The 25,411-nt window shown below is 54.7% G+C and overlaps 1 protein-coding gene across 1 annotated transcript in view; it reads left to right on the top strand.

Annotated features, from left to right (window-relative positions):
• Positions 1–25,411, top strand: part of CACNA2D2 (calcium voltage-gated channel auxiliary subunit alpha2delta 2) — a 585,144-nt gene that overhangs the window by 518,608 nt on the left and 41,125 nt on the right. Inside the window, exons 15-22 of the mRNA XM_026657031.2 lie at positions 5,610–5,699; positions 6,273–6,344; positions 12,670–12,744; positions 14,001–14,075; positions 18,543–18,614; positions 19,312–19,383; positions 19,627–19,688; positions 24,104–24,180. Of these exons, the coding sequence (XP_026512816.1) occupies positions 5,610–5,699; positions 6,273–6,344; positions 12,670–12,744; positions 14,001–14,075; positions 18,543–18,614; positions 19,312–19,383; positions 19,627–19,688; positions 24,104–24,180 (595 nt within the window). The remainder of the gene's footprint in view (positions 1–5,609; positions 5,700–6,272; positions 6,345–12,669; positions 12,745–14,000; positions 14,076–18,542; positions 18,615–19,311; positions 19,384–19,626; positions 19,689–24,103; positions 24,181–25,411) is intronic.

Below are 25,411 nucleotides of genomic sequence, written 5' to 3'. Positions count from 1 at the left end.
GCCGCGCTCCCCCCGCCACCCCTTACCAGGTGCCGCCCCAAGCATGTGCTTGGGTGCCTGGTGCCTGGAGCCGGCCCTGGGTGGAACTGCACCCACTACAGTGGTGGCTGAGCCAGAGAGAGGCTGCTGAGCCCAACACGGGTCTGGGTCGGATCTTTGAGCTCCAGCCATTGAGGCTCCTGCTTTTAAGATCCAGAGGTCGTTGGTTCAGTTCCTGCTCTCCACCCAGGGCTGCAGCGTAACATGAACATCATATGCAACTGGCGTTCACGCGGCAAAGACATTTCTCAGGGCTCTGACAGCACCGTTTGGAGAATTGCTGAGGTGGTGCCTGAGCCATTCTCAGCCCCATCCCGGCCGACCCATGGTGCTCCTGGCCATCCAGAGGCATTCAGCCTACCACACAGCAGAGACTCCTCCACAATCACTTGGAAGGTCTTGGCCAGCACCTCGCCATGCTGGGTCCCTGCATATGGTGAACGGCTGGGCTTACCCATCACATTTATTTCCCCTGCTGACGTTCCCACTGGGCTCTGATGGGGTCACTGCCATGTTCTTGACCCAGTGGTCACTCAGGATTGGGGATGGGGCTGCATCTTGCAGCCCTGCAGTTTGCCAGAGGGCCCCCCATACGTGGTGCAGCTGTAGGTTTTCTTAGGGGGCCCATAGGGCAGTGTGAGCAGGGTGGGAGGCAAGGAGTGGATGTTCTGGAAGAAGTGGTTCCTTGTCCCTACCTCTTACCTGTAGTGCCGCTCACAGAAGGGTTTGGTGGTTTGTCCCATATCCCCCAGCCTGGCCTTGAGGAAAATGAGGGAGTCCCAGATGTGGCTGGGTGCGTAGTAAGGAGAGGGTGTGATGGGCCCAAGGCCTGCAGTAGAGCTGGCTATTGAACCGTACGCTTCCACGGTGCCGCATCGCATCAGGGGCCCGTGGTGATGTAATGCCACTTCTTAATGCTGCCTCCCAGGGCGAGGACGCATCCCGTGATGCAGAGTCGCTGTGTGAAGGTGTGCCAACAAACACAAAAGGGAGGCAGCCTGAGGGGGCAGAGAGAGACCCCTGAGCCCTCGGTGCTGCCTGGGACCCTCCCGTTCTCTGGCACAGCCCCCCAGCACTCCTCAGAGCGTTTGGCCTACAGTGAACGTTTCTGACTCAGACTGGAACATGGGAATATCCCTCCCAGCCCCGCCAGCCCTCCAGGAGTGTGACCCAGTGCATGGTGCACCCAGAGCAGCTGGCCAGCGGAGACTCTCTGCCAGCCGGCGGTTTGTGGGCCTGATCCAAGGCCCAGTACGGCCTGGGCACCACAGCGGAGGGGGCATCTCTTGCGTGGCCGCGCTTTGCGCTGGAATTTGCCATTTGCTTTGAATTCTTTCTGTGTGGCTGACAGCACTTGCTTCCCTCTTCTCCATTCTTTGCCTCCACTTCCTCCCGCCACCTCCTTCGCCAGCCAGCGATCGTCTCCACCCTTCAATCCCATTTCCGCAGGGTACTCACGGCCGCCTGTCCAGACAGATCTCTCCTCTCAGTTTCCCATGGCTGTGCCAGTGGGGAAAGGCACAGGGTGAAGCGTCTTACAGGGTATCTGCGGCAGAGCTGAGAACCTTTCTCGCTGTGTATCTACACTGCAAGCACAGGCTGGGATTGCCGCTCATATTGACGGACCTGAGCTAGCCTGAATCTTGCTTTGCTTGGGTTCCGGAGCACTGAAACCGTGGCAACGCAGGCGCCATCGCGGGCTGCACGAGCCCGCCTGGAACCTTGTGGAATCACTCAGGCTTCAGCACCCCAGCTCGCTTGGTACATCTACATGAGCTGCAGCCAGGCCCCGTGGCTGCAGGGAAGATGTGCCCTTAGTGCTCTTGTTTCCAGCTGGTTGTCACGGGTGCGGATCCGCATGCTCATGGAGAGTGGGGTGTACCCACAGCGGTAAGGGCCCGGAGGTCGGTTTCTTTCAGCATTCACCTCCAATGCTTTAATTTTAAACAACTCCGCAAGGTTGCAGCCGGACAACTGTGCCATTGCTGTCCTGTGAGGGCTCAGGCCTGCTCAGAGCAGGGCTCAATGACCCGGTGCTGCAGCTGAGTGGAGAGAAAGGATAGCCCAGTGGTCAGAGCGCTGGCAGGAGACCAGGGTTCGGTTCCTTGCTCTGTCCCATGCAACACTGAGCCCCAGGTTGGAGATACCAGCCCTGCCCTGCTGAATAGGACTGGGATAAAAATACATGAAAGAGTGTCAGGCACCCAGATACGACGGGGGCCATGTAAGCAGCTTAGATAGATGGTTCTCCCACGGGGGTAAACGGTGAGTGTGGATACAGCTTTAATACCATCCCTGGTGTTCTCCTAGGAGCTATGCTTTCTCTTTCTGGCTGCATGGCTCCTTCCTGCTCCATGCCTTCTCCTTGCTTCTCTCTCTTGTCATCCAGAAAGAATACAGCCCCCTCAGGGCCCAGGCTGCAGCCTGCTGCTCTCTCCATGGCAACCTCCATGCGGGGTGGTGGGAGGGGGTTAATCGATTTGGGGAGAAGGGAGGGCTGATTGGCAAGCGCTGCCCCCTAATGCACTTGGGCAGGTGGCCGAAAGCACTGAGCCTCCAGTCTGTCCCCAGTCCTTCCCCCTACTCTGGCACCCAGGGAGATGCTGGTTTAGAAAGGATTTAGAAAGGATTGGGTGTGGTTCGCATCACTCCTGGTGCTCCCCTCACCACCCTCCTTCTGCTGTGGTCTGCAGTGCTGGTGGGGCTCAGCTGCTTAAATCCTTCCCGAGCCTGTAGGACGAAAAGCTACTTCCCCATGGGAGCCACCTCGGGCCTGGTTGTGCTCTGTGTCCCAGCGGTATAGAGCAGGAGTGCTGCCACGGGGGTAGTAAAGGGTGAGTGAGTGAGAGGGGAGATGGGCACTGCTACATCACTCTTTCCATTAGCACATTTCAAAGTGCTTTACAAAGGGAGGGCAGTGCCATGATCCTCATTTTACAGATGGGGAAACTGAGGCACAGAGTGAGGCTGTGAGTTGCCCAAGGTCACCCAGCACGGCAGAGCTAGGAACAGCACCCAGGTCTCCTAAATGCCAACCCAGTGCTCTATCCACTAGGCCACACTGGGGCTAGTGATTTGGGGGGCTCAACTTGAGACTCCTCAAAGGGGCATGGGTGTCAGAGAGTGGGGAGCACCCGTCGACTGGAAATCCTGCCCCTTTAAGGAGTCTCAAGTTGGGCCCCAAAACTGGCCTTAACCTGTGTGCCTGAGTCAATGCTGAATGCTTGTCAATGCTGCTGTCAGTGTCCGGCATTGCACTGGTGGGGGGATGCGTTGGTGGGGGAGGTTCTCTGCCGGCAGGGGGCAGAAGGAAGGACCCTGCAATGACACAGAGCCTGTACATGCCCAGAGAAAGGCGGGTGTCATGGTGGCAGTAGAGGAGAGAGAGAAAGAATTGTCCAGTGCCAGTCCCTCCCCCGTCCGCCCCCACGTGCGCAGTCCAGCTCCAAGGGGATTTCTTGGCCTTCAGCTCAGCGGCATCACTTGAAGGCAGTGTCATCTAGTGGTTAGAGCAAAACAGCAGGACTCCGAGGTCCCATTCCTGGCTCTGCCCTTGACTCTGTGTGCCTTGGGCATGTCGTCGCCTCTCTCTCTTTCCCCATCTATATGGTGGGAGTAATCGCAAGGCTTCACTGATGAGCGTAACCTTGGGTGGGAAAGCCCTTATGGAGCACCTAGTGTTTGGGTCTGTCACAGGGCCTCTGAGGGGAGATGGGCCCCAAGATTAACTCTCCTTCCCAGGTGGAGAGAATAACAGTCATGTGGTGTGTCAATGAAGGGGGGGGGGGGGAGCTCTCTTTTATGGACACCCAGCCAGCCAGTTAGCTATAAAGTCCCTCTTGGTGGCTGTTCTCTGCTTGCTTTACCTATAAATGGTTAACAAAGTCCCCAGGTAAAGGAAAGGGAGTGGGCACCTGACCAAAAGAGCCAATGGGAAGGCTAGAATTTTTAAAAAATGGGAAAAAACTTTCCCTTTGTCTCTGGTTGTTCTCTTTTGTCTGAAGAGACAGGGGCAGCAGGAATGCTGTGTAAAGTTTGAACTAGGTGTGAAAAATTATCTTCCATACTTTTAAGGATTCACTGGGACAGGGAATGTTTAGATAGACGCGATCAGGTTTATTTCTTTATTTTGGCATGTGGATTTCCTCTATGCTAAGCTCAGGTATTTTTGTTTTCTTTTGTAATGTTAAGCTGGACCCCAGGGAGCCATTCCTAGTTTTTAACCCCTTTTCAGTTGCTCTATAACATTTAGCAATAGCTGATTTTCTAGATGTGTTTCCTTTCTTTTTTTAATAAAATTTACCTTTTTTAAAAACCTGATTGGTTTTGTGTCTTAAAAAGTCTGTGCATATGTTTTTCAATTAGCTGGTGGCAACAGCTGGGTTTCCCTTTTGTTTGTTTTCTTTCTCGGCTTCCCCAAGGGAGGGGTGGAAAAACCGAGGGGCCTCAGGGAAAACTTCCCAAGTGAGTTTTTCCAGGATTTGCAAGAGGCAGTTTTCACTAGGGTGGCGGCAGCATTTACCAAGCCAAGGTCAGAGAAAAGCTGTAACCTTGGGAGTTTAATACAAGCCTGGAGTGGCAAGTATTAATTTTTAGAATCCTTACGGGCTTCCACCTTCTGCACTTGAAGTGCCAGAGTGGGGAATTAGCCTTGACTTGTGGCTAGTGGGTCCAGTGACCTGATCCGGCCTTGGGGAGGCCTGGAGCGAGAAGGCGTTGCAGGAGGTTGGCAGATACCTGCAGATGCGGCAGGGAGGAAGGAGGCTCCCAGGACAGGGGCTGTGCCCAGCTTGGGACTCTAAAAAGGCAAACAGGTCTTGGAAGGAGGGGGGCTAGGCCCTGTGGGAGAGTGGGGCAGAGGAGACTTTATGTTTGAGTTTATTTTATGGCAGTAAACCAGCCCCCAAGGAGGGGCGTTGTTACTGGACACAAATCTCTATGGAGTTACTGAGTGATGGGGAAACTGAGGCAGGGTACTGCAGGAGCCACCCCTGGCAGCAAGAGAGAGCTTGGGAGGCAGACGACCATGTTGCAGGGTTGCTATACCTGCCTTTAAAGGGGAAGTACTGGTGTGGCTGTTCTCATCCTGCCCAGCCCCAGGCGAGACAAAGACCTAGCCTCACCCAGATCAGCCAGGCAGGCACCGTTGCATGCTATGGGATTGCGTGGAGCCCCCGGCTAAGAGTCCCTCTGGCTGATGTCAGCCATTTCCAACAGGAGAGCCAGAATGGAATCAGGCACTGTGGGATTGAGGGGCAGCTGAGAGGCCGGGCTGGCAGCAACGGAGCGGAGCCCACAGCCCACTGAGGATGGGACCAGGGCTAAGAAACTGAAAGCAGGAAGGCCCACGTCTCTGCTAGTGCTAGGAGTAGCCAGGGATGTGGGGGAGCAAAGGTGGAGTGGAGGGATCCCCCTGGACTGGGCTCTGTCACATACCCTGCATATGAGCCAGCGTTTCTCCTCTCACTGCTCCCAGCAGGGCTGGGACTGTGTGTGCCCATCTCTGACGGGGGGTGGGGAGGGGGTGCCTGTCTCTGTCTCACAGCTGGCCTCTCTCCTTGTGTCTGCAGGAGTACCTGGACGTGCTGGGGAGACCCATGGTCCTGGCAGGGAACAAAGCAAAACAGGTTCAATGGACCAATGTCTATCAGGATGCTCTGGTAAGCAAGACAGAAGCGAGCCCTTTCCCCATCGCACCCACCTGTCCTTTCCCTCCCCCAGCTGCTGGAACCGCTGCTTGCTCAGTGCTGCTCCATGGACGTTTAGCTTTGGTTTCCAATAAGCAGGGGTTATGATAATGCTTTAGGCTCCTCAGTCAGAGAGCTGGGAGCTGCTAGCCCCTGGCAGGGACCTGGTAGCCCTGCGACATGTGAACAGTCCTGGGAATTTACCCCCACAGGACGCAGAACTGTCAGGGTAGATTTACAGTCGCTCTGCTGGTGCCAAAAGGAAACCACATGGCGACCCCCCTTCAGAACTTCACGGTGGGAGGTGTGTCAAGCCAGACTCAGGTAGCAGATCCACATCAGCACAGCGGACCCCAGGGCTCAGTACTGCAGCTCACCAGCTCTGTTCTGTGGCATCTGTCCCAGCCTGGGATAAACACCCAGATTTCCCCAGCCATGCAATGGGCCCAGGCCAGCAGTGGCGCGGAGCCTGTGAAGGAACTGTCAGACCAGAGCACACGTGTCCGAGATCTTGCTTGACTGGTTGCCTTTCCTTTCTCTGTCCAGGGCCTGGGCTTGATGGTGACCGGCACCCTGCCAGTGTTTAACCTCACGGAGGATGGCAGCAGCAACAGGAAGGTATGAAATGTTACCGTCCTCTCTCCCGCTCCAGGGGCTCATGCACCCCTGTAAACTAAGAGAAACTGCAGGGGTGTCAGTGGGGTCACACTGGGGCCAATCCAGTGGGAGTGGAGAATTGAGTCGTGCGTGTGTGTATGTGTGGTGGGGAGAGAGACAAAACACAACCCAGCGTTACTGTGCATAGTGTGTGTCAATTCAAACTGCATCCCAAACAGGGACGGGGGGACCAGGAGCCAGTGGGAGAGGAGGAAGGGTTCATCTTCCAATGAGACTAGAAAGTGGAGAGATATAGGGAGGCTGGCTCAGCCAGCAGCAGCTGCAGAGGCCGTGGCCCTTGTGCCCGTGGGTGAGAGATGGCATGGAGAGAGGCGGAGAGCATAGGGACAAGAGGAGCGGGAGATTGGGGCGTTTGGGGCCAGCTGGGGCGAGTCCCTGCTGGGTTTTAAAGAGGAAGAGGACAGCTCAGAACACGATCACAAATGAATCTGGCCAGAAAACTAGCGGGAGAGATGGACACGTGTTGGACTTGGTACCTCGTTTGCTCTGGCTGTTTTCTGTTCCCTGCCCATCTTCTCGTGCTGCAGACAATTGCTGGAGTCATTGGCTGGGCAGGGAGGGACGATCTATGCATGGATTCTCTCAGGCGTGCTACCTTTTGCTGCAAGCTCAGCCTTTCTCCCAAGCTAAGCAGACTTGGGGTGGGTCAATATTGGGATGGGAGACGTCACATAACAACACTCGGTGCTGCAGGAGGTGGTGAAGAGTAAGGCTACGATTTTGTCATGGATATTTTTAGTAAAAGTCAGTGACAGGTCATGGGCAATAAACAAAAAATCATGGCAGCCGTGACCTATCACTGACTTTTACTAAAAACATCCCTGACAAAATGGGGAGAGAGAAGGGTCCAGCATCCTTACCCCCACCCCCCGCAGCAGCTGGGAGCTGCAGGGACCCCATTGCCCAGTGGCTGGGAGGGGTCCCCCACCACCCGCGGTGGCTGGGAGCTGCGTGGGGACCCCTGCCAGCAGCCACTAATCAGCTCTAGGGTCCCTCTGCCACCGGTGGCTGGGAGCTGTGGGGGGACCCCTGCCAGTGGCAGCGGCTGGGCAGCTCAGGGGTTGCCACCAACGGCAGTGGCCAGTAAGTTGCGGGGGGTCCCACCAGAGGGTCCCCTGTCGCCCGCAGAGGCTGGGCTGTTGTGAGGTCCCCTGCTGCCGGCAGCAGCTGGTCAGCTGCGGGGCCCCCAATGTCACAAAGGTCGCTGGAAGTCATGGATTCTGTGACTTCTGCGAGATTCGTGGCATAATCTTAGCCTTAGTGATGGTGGTGGTCTCCCTGTCCCAGCCTTGAACCTGCTTGCAAAGATCCCCCCCCCCTTTGCATGAGATGGAAAATCAAGGTCTTGAGATTTAAAAATGCCTTGCTGCTTTGTGAAATGGAAGAGCTGTTTGCCCTGGTCTTTGGCCAAATTCCTAGCCTGCCTCCCTGTTTTACCAGCTCCCACTGGATACGATATTCTTCCCTTCCCACCATGAACTGTTGTATAGCACTGCTGAACAGCTGCTGCTTTCCACCCCAGCAGGGGCTGTGTCTAGAGCTGGGTCCCTTTTTATCCCTTCCGTGAAAGGGGCAAGTGCAAAAGGCTCCACTAATTACCGTTGGTAAAACACTTTGTGATCCTGGGACCAAAGCGTCTGTGTCAGTGGATAGCATCATCATGGGAGATGGGATGCCTCCAATTCCACGATCTCCCCACTGCTCAGTGTGTGTCGGCGCAAGGACATGCGTATACGAGAGGCAGGGAGGGGCGAGGGGATATCGCTCAGATGTTTCTGGTGATGGCGAAGCTCTAGAAGAAGCACAGCTGAGCCGTGGGGTCACCCCCCCCCCCAAAGCTGGAGGGTATCGGTGCAGCCTGGATGTCAGGAAATCAGTGGAAGTTAGGAGCCTAAATACCTTTGTGGATCTGGGTCTAAATTCTGGTTATTTGGCCTTTCCCTGCCTGCTGGGTTAAATAAAGGATGATTTTTGCTTGTGGCTGTAGAGTGGTGCTGGGTTAGCCGGTCCTCTGCAGTCACTAGGCCCTGCTGGTTGCTAACGCTAGAGTTTGACCAGAGCTCCAGGGAGCTTTCCATCCGGCTGCCTGCATCCATACCCAACGTGCCACTACATGCCCAGACTGTATCAGAGGGCTGCACAGGCTGCTACCTTGCAGGGAGGTGCCTCGGGACCCCTGCCCTCCCCTTGCAATCACATCCCGGGGGAGAGGCATGGAGCAGAAAAGAACTTCATGTGTTTGTAGCTTCTTTGCATGCAAGCTGGCAGCTGGTGCCAAGGAGGCGGAGCCAGCACCATGTGACCAGGGAGGTTGGGGCTGGTTTAATTTTCATTGTAATTCCCTGGGAATGGAACCAGAGCCATGAGGATGCTGATAACATGAGCTGGATCAACCCACCCAAAAGGGCAGGGCTGGGTCAGCTGAGATGCTGCATTCACCCCAGCAGCCACGGATGTCCTGAGGGGGGCTGCTGGGGCAAGGGGGAGGGTGGGGTGTAGAGAGATGGAGCAGTGGCTCCTGTTACTCGGTGGAGCCTGTTTGCAGATCAGGGAGACAGGGCAGGTGAGGAAAGCAGTGGTGGGGGTTAGTGAACCAATTTATGGCTCCATATGCCGAATGGAGCTCTTCCCCCGGCCCCTTTCCCACTGGGCTTTCTTGCCACCTATTATAGTTTCCTGATACAATATTAAAGTACAAAAGTAGTGCAGCTAGACCCAGCTTGTGCCAACCCGCAGGGGGTTGAGGGAGCCACGTGTGCCGTGGTGGCTGTTTGTGCCGGGAACCAAAGCAAAGGCTGGAGTTCCAGCTGCGGCATGTGACGAGATCCTGGGGTGCTGCATAGGGATCCGTTGCTGGGCCAGCAGCCCACGCTCATTTGGAAGATGCTCACGACCCTTTCCAGGGACGCTGTGTCACTGGATGTAGCCAACGGTAGGCGCTGGCTAGGGCAGGAGCACCGCTAGGAGGGGCTCAGCCACAGCGGTGGTGAAGGAAGGGTGGGAAGGGAGAGCAGAGCTGGAGCACACCCCCCGCCTCTCCCCTAACAGGGATCCACCACTCCCACTGGGGCTGGCGGCACAACTCTTGTACTCAGGTGGCTGGCATCTCTAGGCCGGCAGCTCTAGCATCATCCCCTCCCACCTGCACCCACCCCGTGGACTAGCAGAGCCAGAGCCTGGGCCTGCCTCTGCTGCTGTGCGCTCTCAAGCGGTCGTGGCCTAGACCACAGGGATGCGAGGAAAGCCCCAGGTGCCCACCGATTTGCTCCAGTATAACAAAGAGCAGACCGCCAGCTGAAGGGGAGTCGGGTGCTGCCTGACAAGGGAGGTGGTGGGGGTGAATTCTGGGCAGCTCCCAGGGGCAGGCAGGTGAAACACAAAGCAACGAGCAAATGCGACACGTAGCCCTTGCTAACCAGACCCCCAGCAATGATGCCCTAATTCCACCACCCCCCTCAACTCACTGCTCCGCACTGGCTCAGCCTCCTCTCCCACAGTGTCACGCTCCCCTCTTTGTACTGCTCTGGATTGATCACTGAAGCAGTGGCACTGCCGCTGCATTTTGTGTTTCGAAGCAGCCAGTGATCTGTTTCCCAACTGGGTGAGCAACAAGGACGGGGAGCTGGTCTATTGCCTGCTGAAGCAGCCTGTCCTGTCCCACATCAAGCTAGATGGCAGCTGTGGGCATTGGTGTCTCTTCAAGGGGAGCAGCAGCAGGGCAGGATGTGTGAGGGTGGAGAAGGGAGTGGGCGTGTCCTGCGCAGAGGTAGGCCCTGCTCCAAAATCTGGAGCCAAACTATTAGAAACTTCAGATCTGGATCCAGACCTTGACAGCTGGCTCCTTTCCCAAGAATGGAGCAGATTAAAACCGTGGTTCTGCTCACATCCCCAGAGCTGGGGGAAGTTTGGATCTGGAGCCAGACTTTTTGGCTCAGACCCATCTCCATACGGAGCTGAAACAGAGGCCTGGGGCTGGATTGTGGGACCCAGAGTCATCTCTAATCCTGACATGCAATGGAGGAAGCATGGTCCGGCGGTCAGGGCACTAGCCTAGGACTTGGAAAACCTGGGTTAAGTCCCTGCTCTGCCACAGACTGCCTGTGTGACCTTGGGCATGTCCCTTAGCCTTTCTGTGCCTCGGTTTCCCAGCTGTACAGTGGGGATAACAGCCCTGCCGCGCAGGATCTTGTGAGGAGAACTGCATTGAAGATGGCGAGATGCTGAGACACTACATCAGTAAATGCCTTCGATAGATCGAATCAAGTCTTCGCCTTTGTCAAGCAGGTCCTCGTGTAGCAAAATGGCTGAGACCATCACCCACCAACCCCCCACACCCATGGTCATTTGGGGAACAATTAGGACCTGGGGGAGAAAATCCACCCTCAGGTCAAGTTGCTTTTTATAGCTGTGATCGTTGCCTGAGGAGGTTATAGTTTTCCGTTCAGGTCTCACAGGTAATAAGGAGAGAACAGTGCAGAGAGCAGCAGTCAGGGCTTGCAAAACTCCGTTACTGTTCTGGTGAGAGCTTGGGCAGGGGGAATGCACAGAACCAATGCTAAAGAGCTAGATGCTAAATGCTAAGACAACCCTTGAAAACCTGAGCACTTTGCTCTTAATTAAGTGACCTGTCTTAACTTTACCCAGGGCAGCTCTGTGGTTAGTAGGCAGGCTTACAACCCAATTCTGGCTTCTTCTAATGGTCTCCTTACTAAGCCCCTCCCTCTAGGCAGTTGTCCCCTGGCACTGAACTCACATTCATAGGATAGTCCCATTGCTGTGATTTTTCCCTGTGCGTCCTGTCCTGGCTTTATGGTTAGTTTGGTGGCTCCAAGTCCCAGAGAGCGTCACTGTTTGCTGGTCTCTCGGTTAAGACGCTGTGGCATTTTCCATAAGGCTGGGGTTATTGTCCTGGATCCTCCAAGGTACATTTAGGTGCCTAACTCCTGAGGGGAATTTGACGCCTAAGTGTCTTTGAGGAGTTGAGCTGTTCTGTCTTCATTTCAGTGAGTACATTAGGCCTGCTTCACAAGCCCCCCTAATGTTGAACTGTGGTCATCTTCTCTTCCTGCTTGTAGTGTTGCTGCATTGCCTTTGTACTTATTGGGGTTACTCCGTACCCCAAGCCCAAGGGTGCCAGTAGTGTGCCCAGTGTACCGCATCTTGGAGGCAAGCACAGCAGCTAGGCCTTGTAGGTGCTAGCCCTGATGAGCCATAGCCTTCCTGTTTGGGTCCCTGGGGCAGTCCTGATGCCTGGGGTGCTCTCTCCAGTCCAGTTTCTGTTCAAGCAAATAAGCATTTGTGGGTTTCCAAGCCAGACTCAGTTAGTCTCTCTCACTGGGGCCCCTTTGCACTGACTCCCTGCCCAGCCGCTGCTGCTCCCCCCATAAATCCCACCCAGAGCTGCACCCAGCTGTGACGTCCGGCAGTCACAGCCTGTTCCACCTGCAGCTTTGGCCATAGTTCTGGGGCGTCTCTGCAGCTCCCTGCTGCCATACGGCCCCCACTCCCAAACAAAGCCCTGGGCACTTCCTCATTCAGGATCTTTCCCTTACCCGGCCAGGGGAAGAGGGCTGGTGAGAACTGTAGTCCCCTGCTTTGCAGATCCATTACACTATATAATAGTTACTAAATTCCACCCCAGAGCTGGCTGCATTTCAGTATTGGGGTGGAGGGGGGAGTGCATAATATGTTGAGTCTGTAAAGTAGTTTGGGATGAAGATGCCTAGAGATGGAAAGCTGTGAGAAAGAGAGAAACAAGCCACATCTCCAGGGTGAGTGGATAATAACTTTTGTATTAGTCATTCACTGCTCCCTTGACAGAGCCCTGGTATCAGAGATGCCCCAGATGTACATGGAGGAGTTAAGCAGAAAGCTGTAGGGGGAACGGGCCCATGAGAACCAGCCTCTCCCATGGCTCTCTCCTTGGCACTGAGATTTGAAGCTGTGCTGTGTGGTTTTCCTAAGGAGCTAGCACCGTCTCCAGTCCCAGTGCAGACGGGACTGCTGGGTGATGAGTCTTTGCGTCTGGGCTCAGGGAAGGAAGGGCAGCTGCTCAGAGCACTTCTGTGGAAGCTGAGTGGGCTGCCGGTGTGAAGTTTCTGCATTGACCTGCAGCAGGCCCTCCAAATCCAAGCGTGTGTGTTTGTATGTGTGTGTTTTGCACCCACTAAGGGAGTAGAATGGCACCCGTGCTCCTGCCCCCACGGGATGCCCACAGCTCTGCCCTCGATCCTGGGGCTGATGCCGCTTTGTCTGCTTCTTGCAGAACCAGCTCATCCTGGGCGTGATGGGAATCGATGTGGCTCTCAATGACATCAAGAAGCTGACGCCGCGCTACAACGTGCGTGGGGAAGCCGGCCCCACTCAGAGGGGTCCCTCGCACGCCACCTTGCAGGCTATCCCTGGGGCCATGGCGGGTGGGAGGGGAAACAGGGGCTTCTTTGCTCTGCCCTTGGCCATGAGGGGAGGGGAACGCGAGGCATAGAATGAGCTGGGTGGGTGCCGAGCAGCACCAGTCTCCCTCAGTCCTTTCTGCATCGCTTCCCTGCACCAAATCTCACTGCACCATACCCTGTAGCGACCCCTGCAGGAGAGACACTACAGGATACAGTCTTGGACAGCCTCTGTTGCTAGGAAGTAGGTACCCCACTAAAGGGTGCCGGCCACCTCTCCAGCTGGTGTACGCTAGAGGAGCTGCAGGGATGTGACTTCATCCAGCAGAGGATCTGACCCCACATGCCACACCCTGCTGGGAAAGAGCACAGCTGGGTTACACAGACCCTACTGCCTGGCCGGGAAGCAGCAGCCTGGTTTTTGAGGGTCAGAACTAGAGGCATGTCCCTGCTCTGTCAGATCTCCTGCCTGGCTGGATTGAGAACACTTCACCCTGTCGCTCCTCTGTGTGTGTGTGGGACGGTACAATTCAATCTCTGAATAACCATCGTCCGCTGGGATCCAGGGATCCCGTCACCACTGCCGGGGCAGGGTTTTTCTAGCGAGCCGGGCAGCAAGGAGCCCCTGGGCAAGGAGCGTATCAAACATTTAGGCGGGGAGGGCTCAGACAAATGGGATCGTCGGCTCGGCGAGATGTTGGAGATGGCAGAGGAAGGGGGTATCGGACCGCTCCGTGCGTGGTTGCTGAGGCACTTCGATTCAACCTGGCATTTCACTGCGACTCTGCAGGCAGAGACGTCTCAGCGGACAAAGCCTAGTGCCAGGGAAAGAGAAGGTTCCCTCAGCCCAGGGCGGGAGGGTCTCGTTTGGGGTTCTGGGCCCCCCAGAATAGACTCCAGCCCTCTGCAGAGTGAGAATCTGGGCTGCATTTCCTTGTCCATCAAGGAGAGGTGATGGGTTCCATCCCTGGGAGGATGAGACTCAGAACCAGGCTTCTCTGGACCCTGGAGGAGGCAGGGGAGTGTGGGGTGGGCCCTGAAAGACGCAGGGGCCTCTGAATTGGGATCAGCTGAGGTGGGCCCCGCACACCGAGGCTTCGATTGTGCTGGGCAGACACCGAGCTCCAGGCCTCCCTTTGGCAAGCTCCAAGCTGCTTCTCTATCAGAGCCCTAACCCACAGTCTCTTCTCTTCGCCTCCCACAGCTAGGGGCTAACGGCTACATCTTCGCCATCGATCTCAATGGATACGTCCTGCTGCATCCAAACCTGCAACCCCAGGTAAGGGCAGGGGCCTTGCTCCCTAGCTTTGACCCCCGCCATCACTAGCTGGGCCTGGAACACATCTACTCTCCGGGGTCCCAATGCAGGGGAGCCTGGAGCCCTCACAGTCCCAGGTCCTTTGTCCTGCCGCACCCACTACAGTCTGCCCTGACCCTGTGCAGTCTGTGATTCGCAGAGGGTCTGACTCACAGCTCCGGAGCCAAGTGTCAGCAGACAGTGGGGGGTAGGACGGCAGTAGTCGTGGCCATTCCATACATATCGAAGGATGCTGCTCCCTCGAGGAAGAAGAGCAAAGCTCCGGGCTTTTCCTGGTGCTGCACAGCCTTGGGCAGCTGGCGTCAGGGCTCTGTGCCTCAGTTTTCCAATTTGTTAAAATGGAGGGTTGTGAGCCTGACCTGTCTCTGTGAAAAGCTGACGTCACCTGTTCCATTCCTGGTGATACAACTGCTGGAGAAGGGTGCCGGGTGAGCCGGGCTCTCCCCGCAGTTAGGGCTTTGAAGGAGCAGGCCAGTGCTGATGTAGTTTGGTCTAGTCCAGCCCTGAGAGAGAGAGAGCGCCTCCGTGCCATGGCAGGGGGGAATGACAGAGACTTGAACACCCTGGATTTGGCATAGCTGTAGTGAAGTCACTGGATCGACACAGATTTATGCCAGCTGAGGTTCTGGTCACTGCTTTCAGTTAGAGAGGTAGGCACAGCCCAGGGTATGTGGGCGAGGAGGCTGGGAAAGAATGCATGGAACATCTCTGCCCCCCCCTCCACATGCACAGCTGGAGCATAGCCAGGGATACCCCCATGGAAAGCCCCTGGAGCCAGTCACAGCTGGGACAAACATCCCAGTCCCACTAATCGCACTCCGCCAGCCTCAGTGCCCACCCAGCTGACCAGGAAAAGCAGAGATTCTGAATAACGGTGTGATCAGAGGGATTCACACACACGATTGACTCCCCCAGAAAAGCACGTCTGCGGGACCACATGAAATTCAGGCTCAGCCAGACAGCAAACCCTGGCTTCTCACGGAAGGAGCCTCTCCGGGATCTCTTGGATTTTACTAGGCCACAGCCCCCTCTGCCAGGAAGAGACAGACTCAGACAGACCTCCCTGCCCCCCTTCACTGCTGAGATGCCAGCTCTGTCTGCACCGTGTGCCACAGAACAACTTTATGAGCCCCCCACCCCACCCCACCCCACCCCTTGGCAGGCAGATCAGGATCCTTATCCCCCAGCACAGAGAGGGGAAACTTAGTCACAGAGCAGGGAAGCGACTTGCTCATGGTGATGGCAGGTCAGTGTTGGAGGGAGCCAGGAGTAGGACCCAGGAGTTTGATCCTGCCCACTGTGGCTATTATATTGCACTGACTGGCAGGAGAGGTGGCATCGGCTTCCTGTGACTTGCAGAGGGCGCCCTTCTGATCCCCCGCCTCAGGGCGAAGGCTGCTGCATTGCAATCTTGTGCTGTGCATGGACATGCTTGTATGTGTTTGAGCGTCTGCAAGCGGGTGTACCCGTGTGCTTGTGCCACGCCGAGCAGGGCACCCAATCCCAGGCACATGGGCTCCAGCTGGGTCTGGGTGGATTCAATCCCCAGCTAATTACCCCTCACTCCTATGCCCCCAAAACCCTCTCTAGTGCTCACAGCTGAGTAGGAAGCCTTGTTGCTCCATGGGCATTAATCGCTCCCTCTCTGGGCCATGATGTATGGGCCCCTGCTCCCCTCCAGACAGGACGCGGCGGGATTAGCCCAGCCCTTTATGAAATATGCCTTCCTGGGGACATGAAGCAGCAAGTGGGATCATTTATCTTGTGGGGCTGCCACGTCCGTCAGTGCAGGGCGGGGGAAATCGGCTCCCTGCTTCAGAGCTAATCGGAGAGATTCATCATTCAGAGGCGAGCTGGGAATTAGTCACTGAGAAATGGCAGCAATCAGGGTGAAATATGTTTCATTGGCACAGATGTCCCACGGGGCTCATCAGCGTTATTAATGGGCGGTGGATAAGTGGCAGAGACGGACAGGGACACGGTGGGATTTATTCGCTCGCCTCCATCCCCTTCCACTCGATGGGGTTGAAAGCGCACTTGGCCCATTCCTCTCCCCATGGCTTCCCAGGTGTGTGTTATGTTTACCTGCCATGGCCCAGCACAGTGAGAGAGGCCAGGGAGGGCACATCAGTCTGAGCAGGACCTTCAGCTTGGGCCTGGCAAGCTGTGACATTCCCCCATTCTTAGAGACAGGCCTGAACACCAGATCGAAACGGCACCAAACTCTGGGGAGGATCAGATCTGGACTCTGCAGCCTCTGTCTCTAGACAGGACGGCCCAATCCCCCCAGGTGTGAACACCCCTTTGTTCTGAATGGGATCTGGGTGTCAGGGCTGCTGAGAACACAGGAGTGTGGGGCTCTGTCCCAGATGTTTCCTTTCTGCTGTGTAGCCCCCTTTGCCCGCATGCACGCAGAGAACTATGGTGCCTGCGCTCGCTCCCGGCCCCGTCAGCCCAGCACACCTGCTGGGTGGATAGCTGCACCGGGGGCAGAGAATGGCCCAGCACTCCCCGTACTGCGATTGGGAGGTGGGGGGTAGGTGGGTTCGTGTGTGTGCCCATCCTGCCTGTAGGCTGGGGTGACTAGCACTGCAGCAGTACCTCAGCCTGCCACTCTGGAAGGTTGGCAAGTGGGGACGCAGACCCCACGGCTCAAAACAGCCTTTTGACAAGAGGCTTCCCTGGGAGGCGGTATGGGAAAAGCCCCCACCCAGGCTCAAGCCCAGCCCTCTAGTAACTGGGCAGGGAGCACCCCCCATTCACGGATTCCTCACCCCTCCGCATGCCAGCATGCGGCTCTTCTAGAGCTCCCAGACTGCCCCCCGAGTGCCCAGTCAGACCCGCAGGCTCCAGCCCAGCTTTATCACTCCACCCCACAGAGATCCGGGCCAGGAGCCAGCCCCCTTGCTGGGGTGAGGGAGTCCTGTGCACTGCAGCAGCCACATAGATCCCTGGATAAGCTCCTGATGAGTGGGAAAATCTGTCCCACCCAGCATTCAGTCCCTACAATGGCTGTCCCCTCATGGGCCACACCTTGGCCCTGGACTCTCCCCCGCTGATGGTATGTGATTGTGGCCCATGTAGACATACCTGAGTTATAAACACACACACCCCAGTCCCCGCTCAGCCCCTAACAACTAAACTATTTTCGTGGCAGCAGAAATAGTCCAGCATCCCTGTGGGTGAGGGGCTCCTACAGTAAGCTCCTTTCTGTGCCCAGAGCGTGCTGTGAGAACTGACTTGGGATCACCAGGGTAGGAAGCCTTGCAGACCTGCCGATCTGATTGAAAACAGTCTCCTATTCCAGGAGCAGCCATGTCATGCCTCCTTGGACATCCCCCAGCTCCAGAGCACTCACTAGGTTGGATGCTGGGGCAGTCAGGGTCTCAGTGCCCTGACCCCTCCAGGTCACTGTTCATCAGTTTCATTCAATCACCTACAGGTGGCTCTGTGCCTGGGGTGCAAGCTCTGCCCAGAGAGCCCCAGGGCTGATTGGCAAAGAAAACCAGGGAAACCTGAGAAGAGCTCAGTGCTGGTTGGAAAGTGACTGGGCAGCCACCAGAACCGGGGCTAAACACAACGTGCCAGGGTGCAGGGCTGGGCAGTGGGGACCTGCCCATACTGCCTCAGGATCAGCCCACTGAGGGTTAAAGGGCGAGTAGTTCTCTTGGAAAAGCGACTGGACAAACAGCACTGGTGGCTTCTGGTCTCCCCGGGATCCTTGTATCTAATGTGCCCTGTTGGCAGACAAAGGGATGCTTTATATCATCTGCCGGCCCAGCACGCGCCCCCAGGGAGCTGAGAGTCAGTCTGGACTTATGCATCGCCAGGAATAAGGGTTCTGTAGGCAAATCTATCCTCCGCAACCGCTGTGCGACCCCCACTGCCTCTGGACTCACCCCTCACTGCCTCCAGCCTCTACCTGTGCAGCCTGAGTTCGTCGGCACACCATAGCCTAGAGCACCGTCTCCTGGAGTTGTGCTGGCTCTGTGGGGCTGACAGGAGTACAAGGCTGTAGAAAAAAGCCCAACAACTCTGTTCCTCAGTTTCCCCTTACGTAAAAGTTGGATCATAACCCTCCCCCGCTCCAGGACACTGGAGAGTGTTAATTCATCAGTGTCTGCAGAGCACTTTGGGATCCCCAGTGAGCAGATGGGGTGAGGGGTGCCAGGGAAGGCAAACAGCTAGACAGCTCTGCTAGTACAGCCTGTTGGGTCTCACTCTTCCAAGCTGTTGCCATGTCTTCCAGCACCCACAATGCCTCAGGGCGTTGGCTGACCAATCAAGTGCTTTACTAGTGCGCTGAGCGGCTGAGCCCAGGCTGTCGGGCGGTTTCGATGAGGGGAAGTTGACTTGGCTCCAAGCTGCTTGGGCCCGGCTCTGCTGACCATGAACCCTTGATTCTCACCAGCCTCTTCCTCCTTTCAGATCATCAATTTCCGAGAGCCCGTGACCCTGGACTTTCTGGATGCTGAGCTGGAGGATGAGAACAAGGAGGAGGTGAGCTGGGCTCTCCCTCCACCCCTCGACCAAGACTAGAGAGTTAGGCAAAGGCTGAGTTAAAAACAGCAGCTAGGGGGCCCTGCTGGCAAAGGGGCCCTGGAACCTGCTGCATTCTGTGCACAGGACAAGCACAGCCCGGGCAGCAGGCTTCCTCCATGCTGCTTCTGCCCTACCCTGCCCTGCCCTGCAGGGAACAGCCTAAGGATGGGAAGGGAGGGCAGACATCTTGCCCCATTTGGTCCTTAGTGTAGGCAGGGGTGGTGGGGTTTGGGGATTTGAGCGCCAGCCCACTTGCATCGATCCTGACTCCCGCAGGGAAAGCAGTCCTGACAGGAGTTCTGGGGGCTGGCGCGCGTGAACATGCTTGTACCCAGCCCTCGCTCCATAAACATCCTCTGCTCCCATCCCACCTGGTCACAGTGCCATCAGAGAGGTTGTCAACCCTCTCCTTTGATCTCAACATCCCTGGGGCCGGCACGGTGCCCTGTTCTCCCTTCTGGTGATCCGTTGGGCTCTTGGCTGGCCACATTCGCCCCCTCCCCGTTTCCCACCTCCCCCCGTGTGTCTGGAGCGCTGGGCACGGACAGGATCGCAGAGAGCCCACATGGCCAGCAGACTGCCCAGGGCTCAGCCTCTCGGGGCGCAGAGCCACGGTGTGTGTCAGGGCTCAGTTCCCTTCCTGCCTGTTCCCTAGATCCGGAGAAGTATGATCGATGGCAGCGAAGGGCAGAGAGTCATCAAGACCCTGATCAAATCCCTGGATGAGGTAAGGACTTGGCAGGGCCCATGCGAAGATGGGGAGGGAAATTCTTATATTCTTGGGGATAAAGATGGAACGCAATGGGAAAGTGAGACAATGTAACAGTCCTGGTGCTCATGAGGCCTGTTGCACTCAGAGCCTGAAGTGTGACTCCTTGCACTGTCCTGTCCGTGGGCTGTAGCACCCGGGCTGCCATTTCAGTGTCTCCTTCTGAGCCCTGACCGTGGCTTGTCCCCTTTGCAATTCCAGCGATACATCGATGAAGTCATCAGGACCTACACCTGGGCCCCTATCAAAAGCACCAATTACAGGTGAGCAGGGTGTGGCCGGCAGGAGGTGGGAGGGCTCTGCTCCATCCCCTGTGTTAGCCCCTCTGAAGGCACAGAATCAGATGGATGCCAGCCACCGGCTGGAGAGGGAGAAATGGGTGACAAGAGACTCTTGGTGGGGTCCGAGATAAATGGAACGGTGGCTTAAGCACCGGGCTGGGAATCAGGAGACATGGGTGTGGTCCCCAGCTCTGTCCTTCCTCAGCCTTCTTTTCTCAAGACTAAACATGCCCAGGTTTTTTAACCTGTCCTCACAGGTCAAGTTTTCTAAATCTTTGATCATTTTGGTTGCTCTCCTCTGGACCCTCTCCAATTTGTCCACATTTTTTCCTGAAGTGCGGTGCCCAGAACTGAACCCAGCACTCCAGCTGTGGCCTCACCAGTATTGAGCAGAGCAGGACAATGACCTCCCGTGTCTTACGTATGACAATCCTGTTAATACGCCCCAGAATAATAGTAGCCTTCTTTGCAACTGCAACACATTGTTGACTCATATTCAGTTTAATCCACTGTAACCCCAGATCCTTTTCAGCAGCACGACTACCTAGCCAGTTAGTCCTCATTTTGTAGTTGTGCATTTGATTTTTCCTTCCTAAGTGTAGTACGTTGCACTTGTCTTCTATTGAATTTCATCTTGCATCTTACACTGCACTGAAAGACACTGAATTTCATGACAAACATTCCTAATGTCACGTCCCCATGTCAGCAACTTCTCAGGGGTGTTACATAATCCTGACTGCAAGAAGAGGTGTCCAGTAGACGCTCTTTATTAACATGTAACTCACACTGCCTAAAGGTTTGAACACATGGAGCCTGGGCAGACTGAGCCAGACAATGGATTTTTCTCTTCTTTAAAAAAATTTGTAAAACCTAGGAAATTCCATTTTAAAAAACTTATTTTAATAAACCATTAGGGTTGCACAGTTAAGAATTCGAAATTCAGAAAATGCCCAAGTTAAGATTGCACGTACAACCTTAATTCTACCTTCTTATGCATAGACATTACAATACACGGTAATGACATGGTCACAGTCTATTTTTCAGATACAAGATGGTATCATGGAATTTTTGCTAAAGCCTTGTAAAATGTGCAAGGAATAAAAGAGACTCCGCAGGGCCCAACAAGGGTATTTAAACCGCAGGGAAAAGTGGTTGGATATATTATTGGAGAACTAGTATGTGATGAAGTAATTAATAGAGCTAGTTGGGAATTCTCCAACAAAACGTTTTCCATTAGAAAATGGCAATTCATCAAGACCAAAACTGTTGGTGGGAAAGGGTCAGTTTCAACAAATCTCCCAATTCCAAAAAACACTGGTGGGGGGGGGAAATGTGTTCAGAATTTGTCAAAATGCCCCGTTTCAACATTTTCAAACCAAAAAAGTTTAGTTTTTTCTACTGGAAACAACTTTTTGTTTAAAAAATTTAGTTAATGGATGGTTAAAAAGCAGGGGGCGGGGGAATTAAAAATAAAAAATGAAACATTTTGAAATTTTCAAAATGAAACATTTTGATTAACCCGATAACAAATTTATTTACCGGATAGCTTGTGAAAATTTTTGAGATTTTGACATTTAATCCCAAATCAGGACAGGAAAAAAGTTTGAAATCCCCAACATTCTCTTGGGATGGGAAAACCATTTCCCGCCCACTTCTAGTAAGTAGGGATTTTAGGAGAATTAATACTTACTAACATCGGAGCAGAGTGAAAGTTGTGTGGGCCTCCTTTAACTGGCATTTTCTGACTTTGGCCAGGGAGTGCTGCTGCACCCGCAGCCTTTTCCATCCACTACGTTATATTGTAGTATAGCTTATTATTGCAAACCTGGCATCTTTGGCACTTGAGTTTTACTGGAGAAATAAGTCAAGTTATCTGACGTCTATCTCAGAATTTGGTGGCGAGTTGCTATGATGTTCCCATCTGTCATCGGCCACGGCCCGAAATAGTCACCAGCCAACCAGAGTCTCCCAGTCACCTGATAATAAATGTTAAAGTAGAATGAGGAGCAAACCGCGAGCTGGGACGCGTGTGAAATCATGCCCGTGCATTGCTCATGAAGGCTACGCATGCTAGCTGCCATGACCAGGGAGAGAGGGCAGAAGCCATGGTTGGAAATAAAACCATGGCCCAGTTTTCAAAGGTCCTAAGCTTCCCCGTTACCTCTCAAATCAGTGGGAGCTGCAGGTGCTAGCCATAGAAAAATAGATCTTGCTTGCTTGCTTGCTATGGCTTCTAGACTAGAGCATAATCTGTCTTGGGGAAGGCTGCCATCTAGTGGGTAGACAGGTTCATTGTGAGTATATCTATTCCCTAGGGCAGTGTTTCCCAAACTTGTGTAGGGAAAGCCCCTGGCGGGCCGGGCCGGTTTGTTGCCACGTCCTCAGGTCCGGTCAATCGTGGCTCCCACTGCCTGCAGTTCGCTGCTCCAGGCCAATGGGAGCTGCTGGAAGCAGCGGCCAGTACATCCCTCGGCCCACGCTGCTTCCAGCTGCTCCCATTGGCCTGGAGCAGCGAATTGCGGGCAGTGGGAGCTGCGATCGGCCAGACCTGCGGATGCGGCAGGTAAACAAACCGTCCCAGCCCGCCAGGGGCTTTCCCTACACAAGCGGCGTCCCAAGTTTGGGAAACACTGCCCTAGGGATTGCTATGAAGAAGACTAGAGAAACTGCACAGGGTCCCTGCTCTGGAGAGCTGGCCATCTGATCCCATGCATGATACAGCCACAAAACAGAGGGGGAGGGGAGGGGAAGGAAGCACAAAAGGGGGGCAGTCATAAGAGGACAATGCAGCCTTGTCTCAGGCTAGGGATACACTACAGCGGGGGGTCGACCTAAGATACGCAACTTCAGCTACGTGAATAGTGTAGCTGAAGTGGCGTATTTTAGGTCGACTTACCTGGCTGTGAGGACGGCGGCAAGTCGACCGCTGCCGTGCCACCGTCAACTCCGCTACCGCCTCTTGCCGCGGTGGATTTCCGGAGTCGACGGTAGAGCCATCAGGGATCGATTTTATCGCGTCTTCACTAGACGCGGTAAGTTGATCCCCGATAGACCAATTGCTACCCGCCGATCCGGCGGGTAGTGAAGACGTGCCCTCAGAGGCTGGACACCCAGGCAGGGGCAGGGGGCAGTCCCTGTGCTTATGGCCTGATAAAAAAAATATGGCGTTCAAATCCCTACAGGGCAATGGAAAGAGATCAGAGGACTCCAGCTGCTTGCTGGCCTGTTGGGAGCTGTGGGCTTCCCAGACACAACCAAACCAGTTCAGACAGAGAGGGCTGTCCCTATGTGGGGAGGGGACAGACTGGGCACTCTCTGCTTCACCTGCCCATGCAGAGCCCCTGAGGAAGGGAGAGGAGGCAGACAGCTGATAGGGAAGTGAAGGAAGCACCACCTTGTGGGAGAGGGACAGGAGCAGAGTGGAGATGACAGTGCTGGCAATGGACAAAATGGGGGGTAGATTAGGGAGGCTGCCCCAAAACCACAACCCCCCTCCTCAAGGCCAGAACTGCCCCCTTCTCAGGCTCCCGACCTGTTTCGGGCTCTAACTCTGAATGGCCATCCTGGCTCTTCCCACCCCCCCGCACCACTTCGCACCCCTTGTCCTCACTCCCATGCCAGCCCCCCTCTCCCAGCAGCCTCCAGCCCCCTGGTCACCACTGACTTCCCCTGGAGCTGGACAGAACCTGGTGGCTAGAACAGACCCAGCTCTCATGGATCCTAGAGAGCACAGCCCCAGGCAGGTGGGGTTCTGGGTCCCCGATAGCAGAAATACCCTCCTGGATCTCCCTGTGGTTACCAGGAATGGAAGAGCGTGTTCTGGGGGGCTCTAAGACATCCACCTGCCTGAATTCCTGAACCCCCTGGGCCGGACTTTGGGTGCAGCCCCTGGGAGGGAAGAACTGGATTTGGATCTCTGTATCCCGTCAGCTAAAGGGAATGTACTAGTTAAAGACACTTTGAAGCCGTCCGTCCCTATATCTAATGGGGGAGTGGGGTGGGAGAGAGTATGTTCCAAACATTCCTTCAGTCTAACAATCGTCGGTGGGGTTAGCATGTTCTGGCTTCAATCCTGAGAACTGCCCCTGTTCTCAGTGGGGTTCCATGTGGGTGCCGGGGTAGCTCACAAATGCAAGGACAGAGCTCCGAAAGGACAGAGCTTCCTGCTCCAAAAACAGACTGCCCAGTGACTCCTGAGGGATCAGGCCCCAGATGTCCCCATTACATTGTCAAACGCCAGTTTAGAACAACATGTTGGGTGAAATCCTGGCCACACTGGAGTCCCAGGGCCAGGATCCTACCCCAGGATCCTACCCCTGGATCCCCAGCACCCTGCCCCTGGGAAATAGTTTGACAGCAGGCTAGAAACATGCTGATTCCTTCCTTCTCTTCCACAGCCTGGGGCTAGCCTTGCCACCTTATAGCACGTACTACATCCGGGCAAACCTCAGCGACCAGATTCTCCAAGTGAAGTGTAAGTAGACACTTTCCTTTTCCTTTTGCCCTTTCACATGCCCTTTAACCCTGAACCTACCAGCTGGTACAGAGAATGACCAATGGGGGGGGGAAATAAACAAAATGTGTGCTACTAAAATGAAAAATAATCATTTCAAAATAGAGACGAACAATGACATTTAAAATGGAAGGTTAATTGTCTGCCTGGGAATGCGAGGGTTTCGGACTTAGATTTTGCATTAAAAAAAAACCCTAAAACAAAATGTTTCCTAAAAAAAAAAAATAAAGACCCCTCTAGAGGAGATGAGGTTGACGTGCTGCTGTATATGCTTTCGATGTACTAGGTGATAATTCTGTAGCAGCCAGTTACTTTGAAAGCCTGTGAAAATTTGCATGTTTTATTTTTGTTAAGATTCTTTTGGGTTTTGTTTTAAACCATTTTTGTTTTTATGATTTAAGTTTTGGTTGGTTGATTTTCTTTTTAATTAATTTATAATTAATATATGTACTTATGTGTTAACCTGCGCACCTCTCTCTCTCTCTCTCGTTCTACGCCAGAACCTATTCTCCCACCTCGGGATACGAGTCGCTCCTGAAGGGAGTGAATCAGGCTTCCTCCTCCATCTTTCTCTCCCTCCTTTCTCTCTCCTTCTGTCTTTGTCTGTCTCTCTCTGCTGCCCACTGTCCCTTTCTCTTTCTGAGCACCCTGCTGCATTCATATTCCCTAGTATAGCAGGTCAGAACGTAGGTCTAGGTTTGATTTTATTCACAATAGGAATTTGGAATGAACCAACACAAAATCCAGCTGGAGTTGTCTCCCCAGGTTTGGTTGCTCCCAGGGTTCCTCTTCAAGGAGTTGCTCAGCCCACACCTTAGGTCCTCACTCATTAGATATATCTAGATGGGGCAATGAGCCATCTGCATCAGTCAGCAGAACCCATGTAACCCTTTCCCAGCAGGAACAGCACTTGCTAGCCTGCAAATACTGCCATCCTGTTACCTACCTCCCTACTACAATCATGCCAACATGTCCAGTTTGGTATCCTCTCAGGGCCGGCTCTAGGTTTTTGGCCGCCCCAAGCAAAAAAATTGTTGGCTGCCCCCCACCCCAGCCCTGGGTTCTCTCTTCCCCCCTCCCACCCGCACCCCCTGCTACCCCAGCCCTGGGCTCTCTCTCCCACCCACACCCCCTGCTGCCCCAGCCCTGGGCTCCCCCCCACCAGTGATGACTCTGCACGCTCCCCCCTCAC

Source organism: Terrapene carolina, unplaced genomic scaffold (genome assembly GCF_002925995.2).
Source record: "Terrapene carolina triunguis isolate 2854851 unplaced genomic scaffold, T_m_triunguis-2.0 Scaffold235, whole genome shotgun sequence".
NCBI lineage: Eukaryota > Metazoa > Chordata > Testudines > Emydidae > Terrapene > Terrapene triunguis.
The sequence above is the reverse complement of the archived record's forward strand: the minus strand, read 5'-3'. Positions and strand labels throughout refer to the sequence as shown.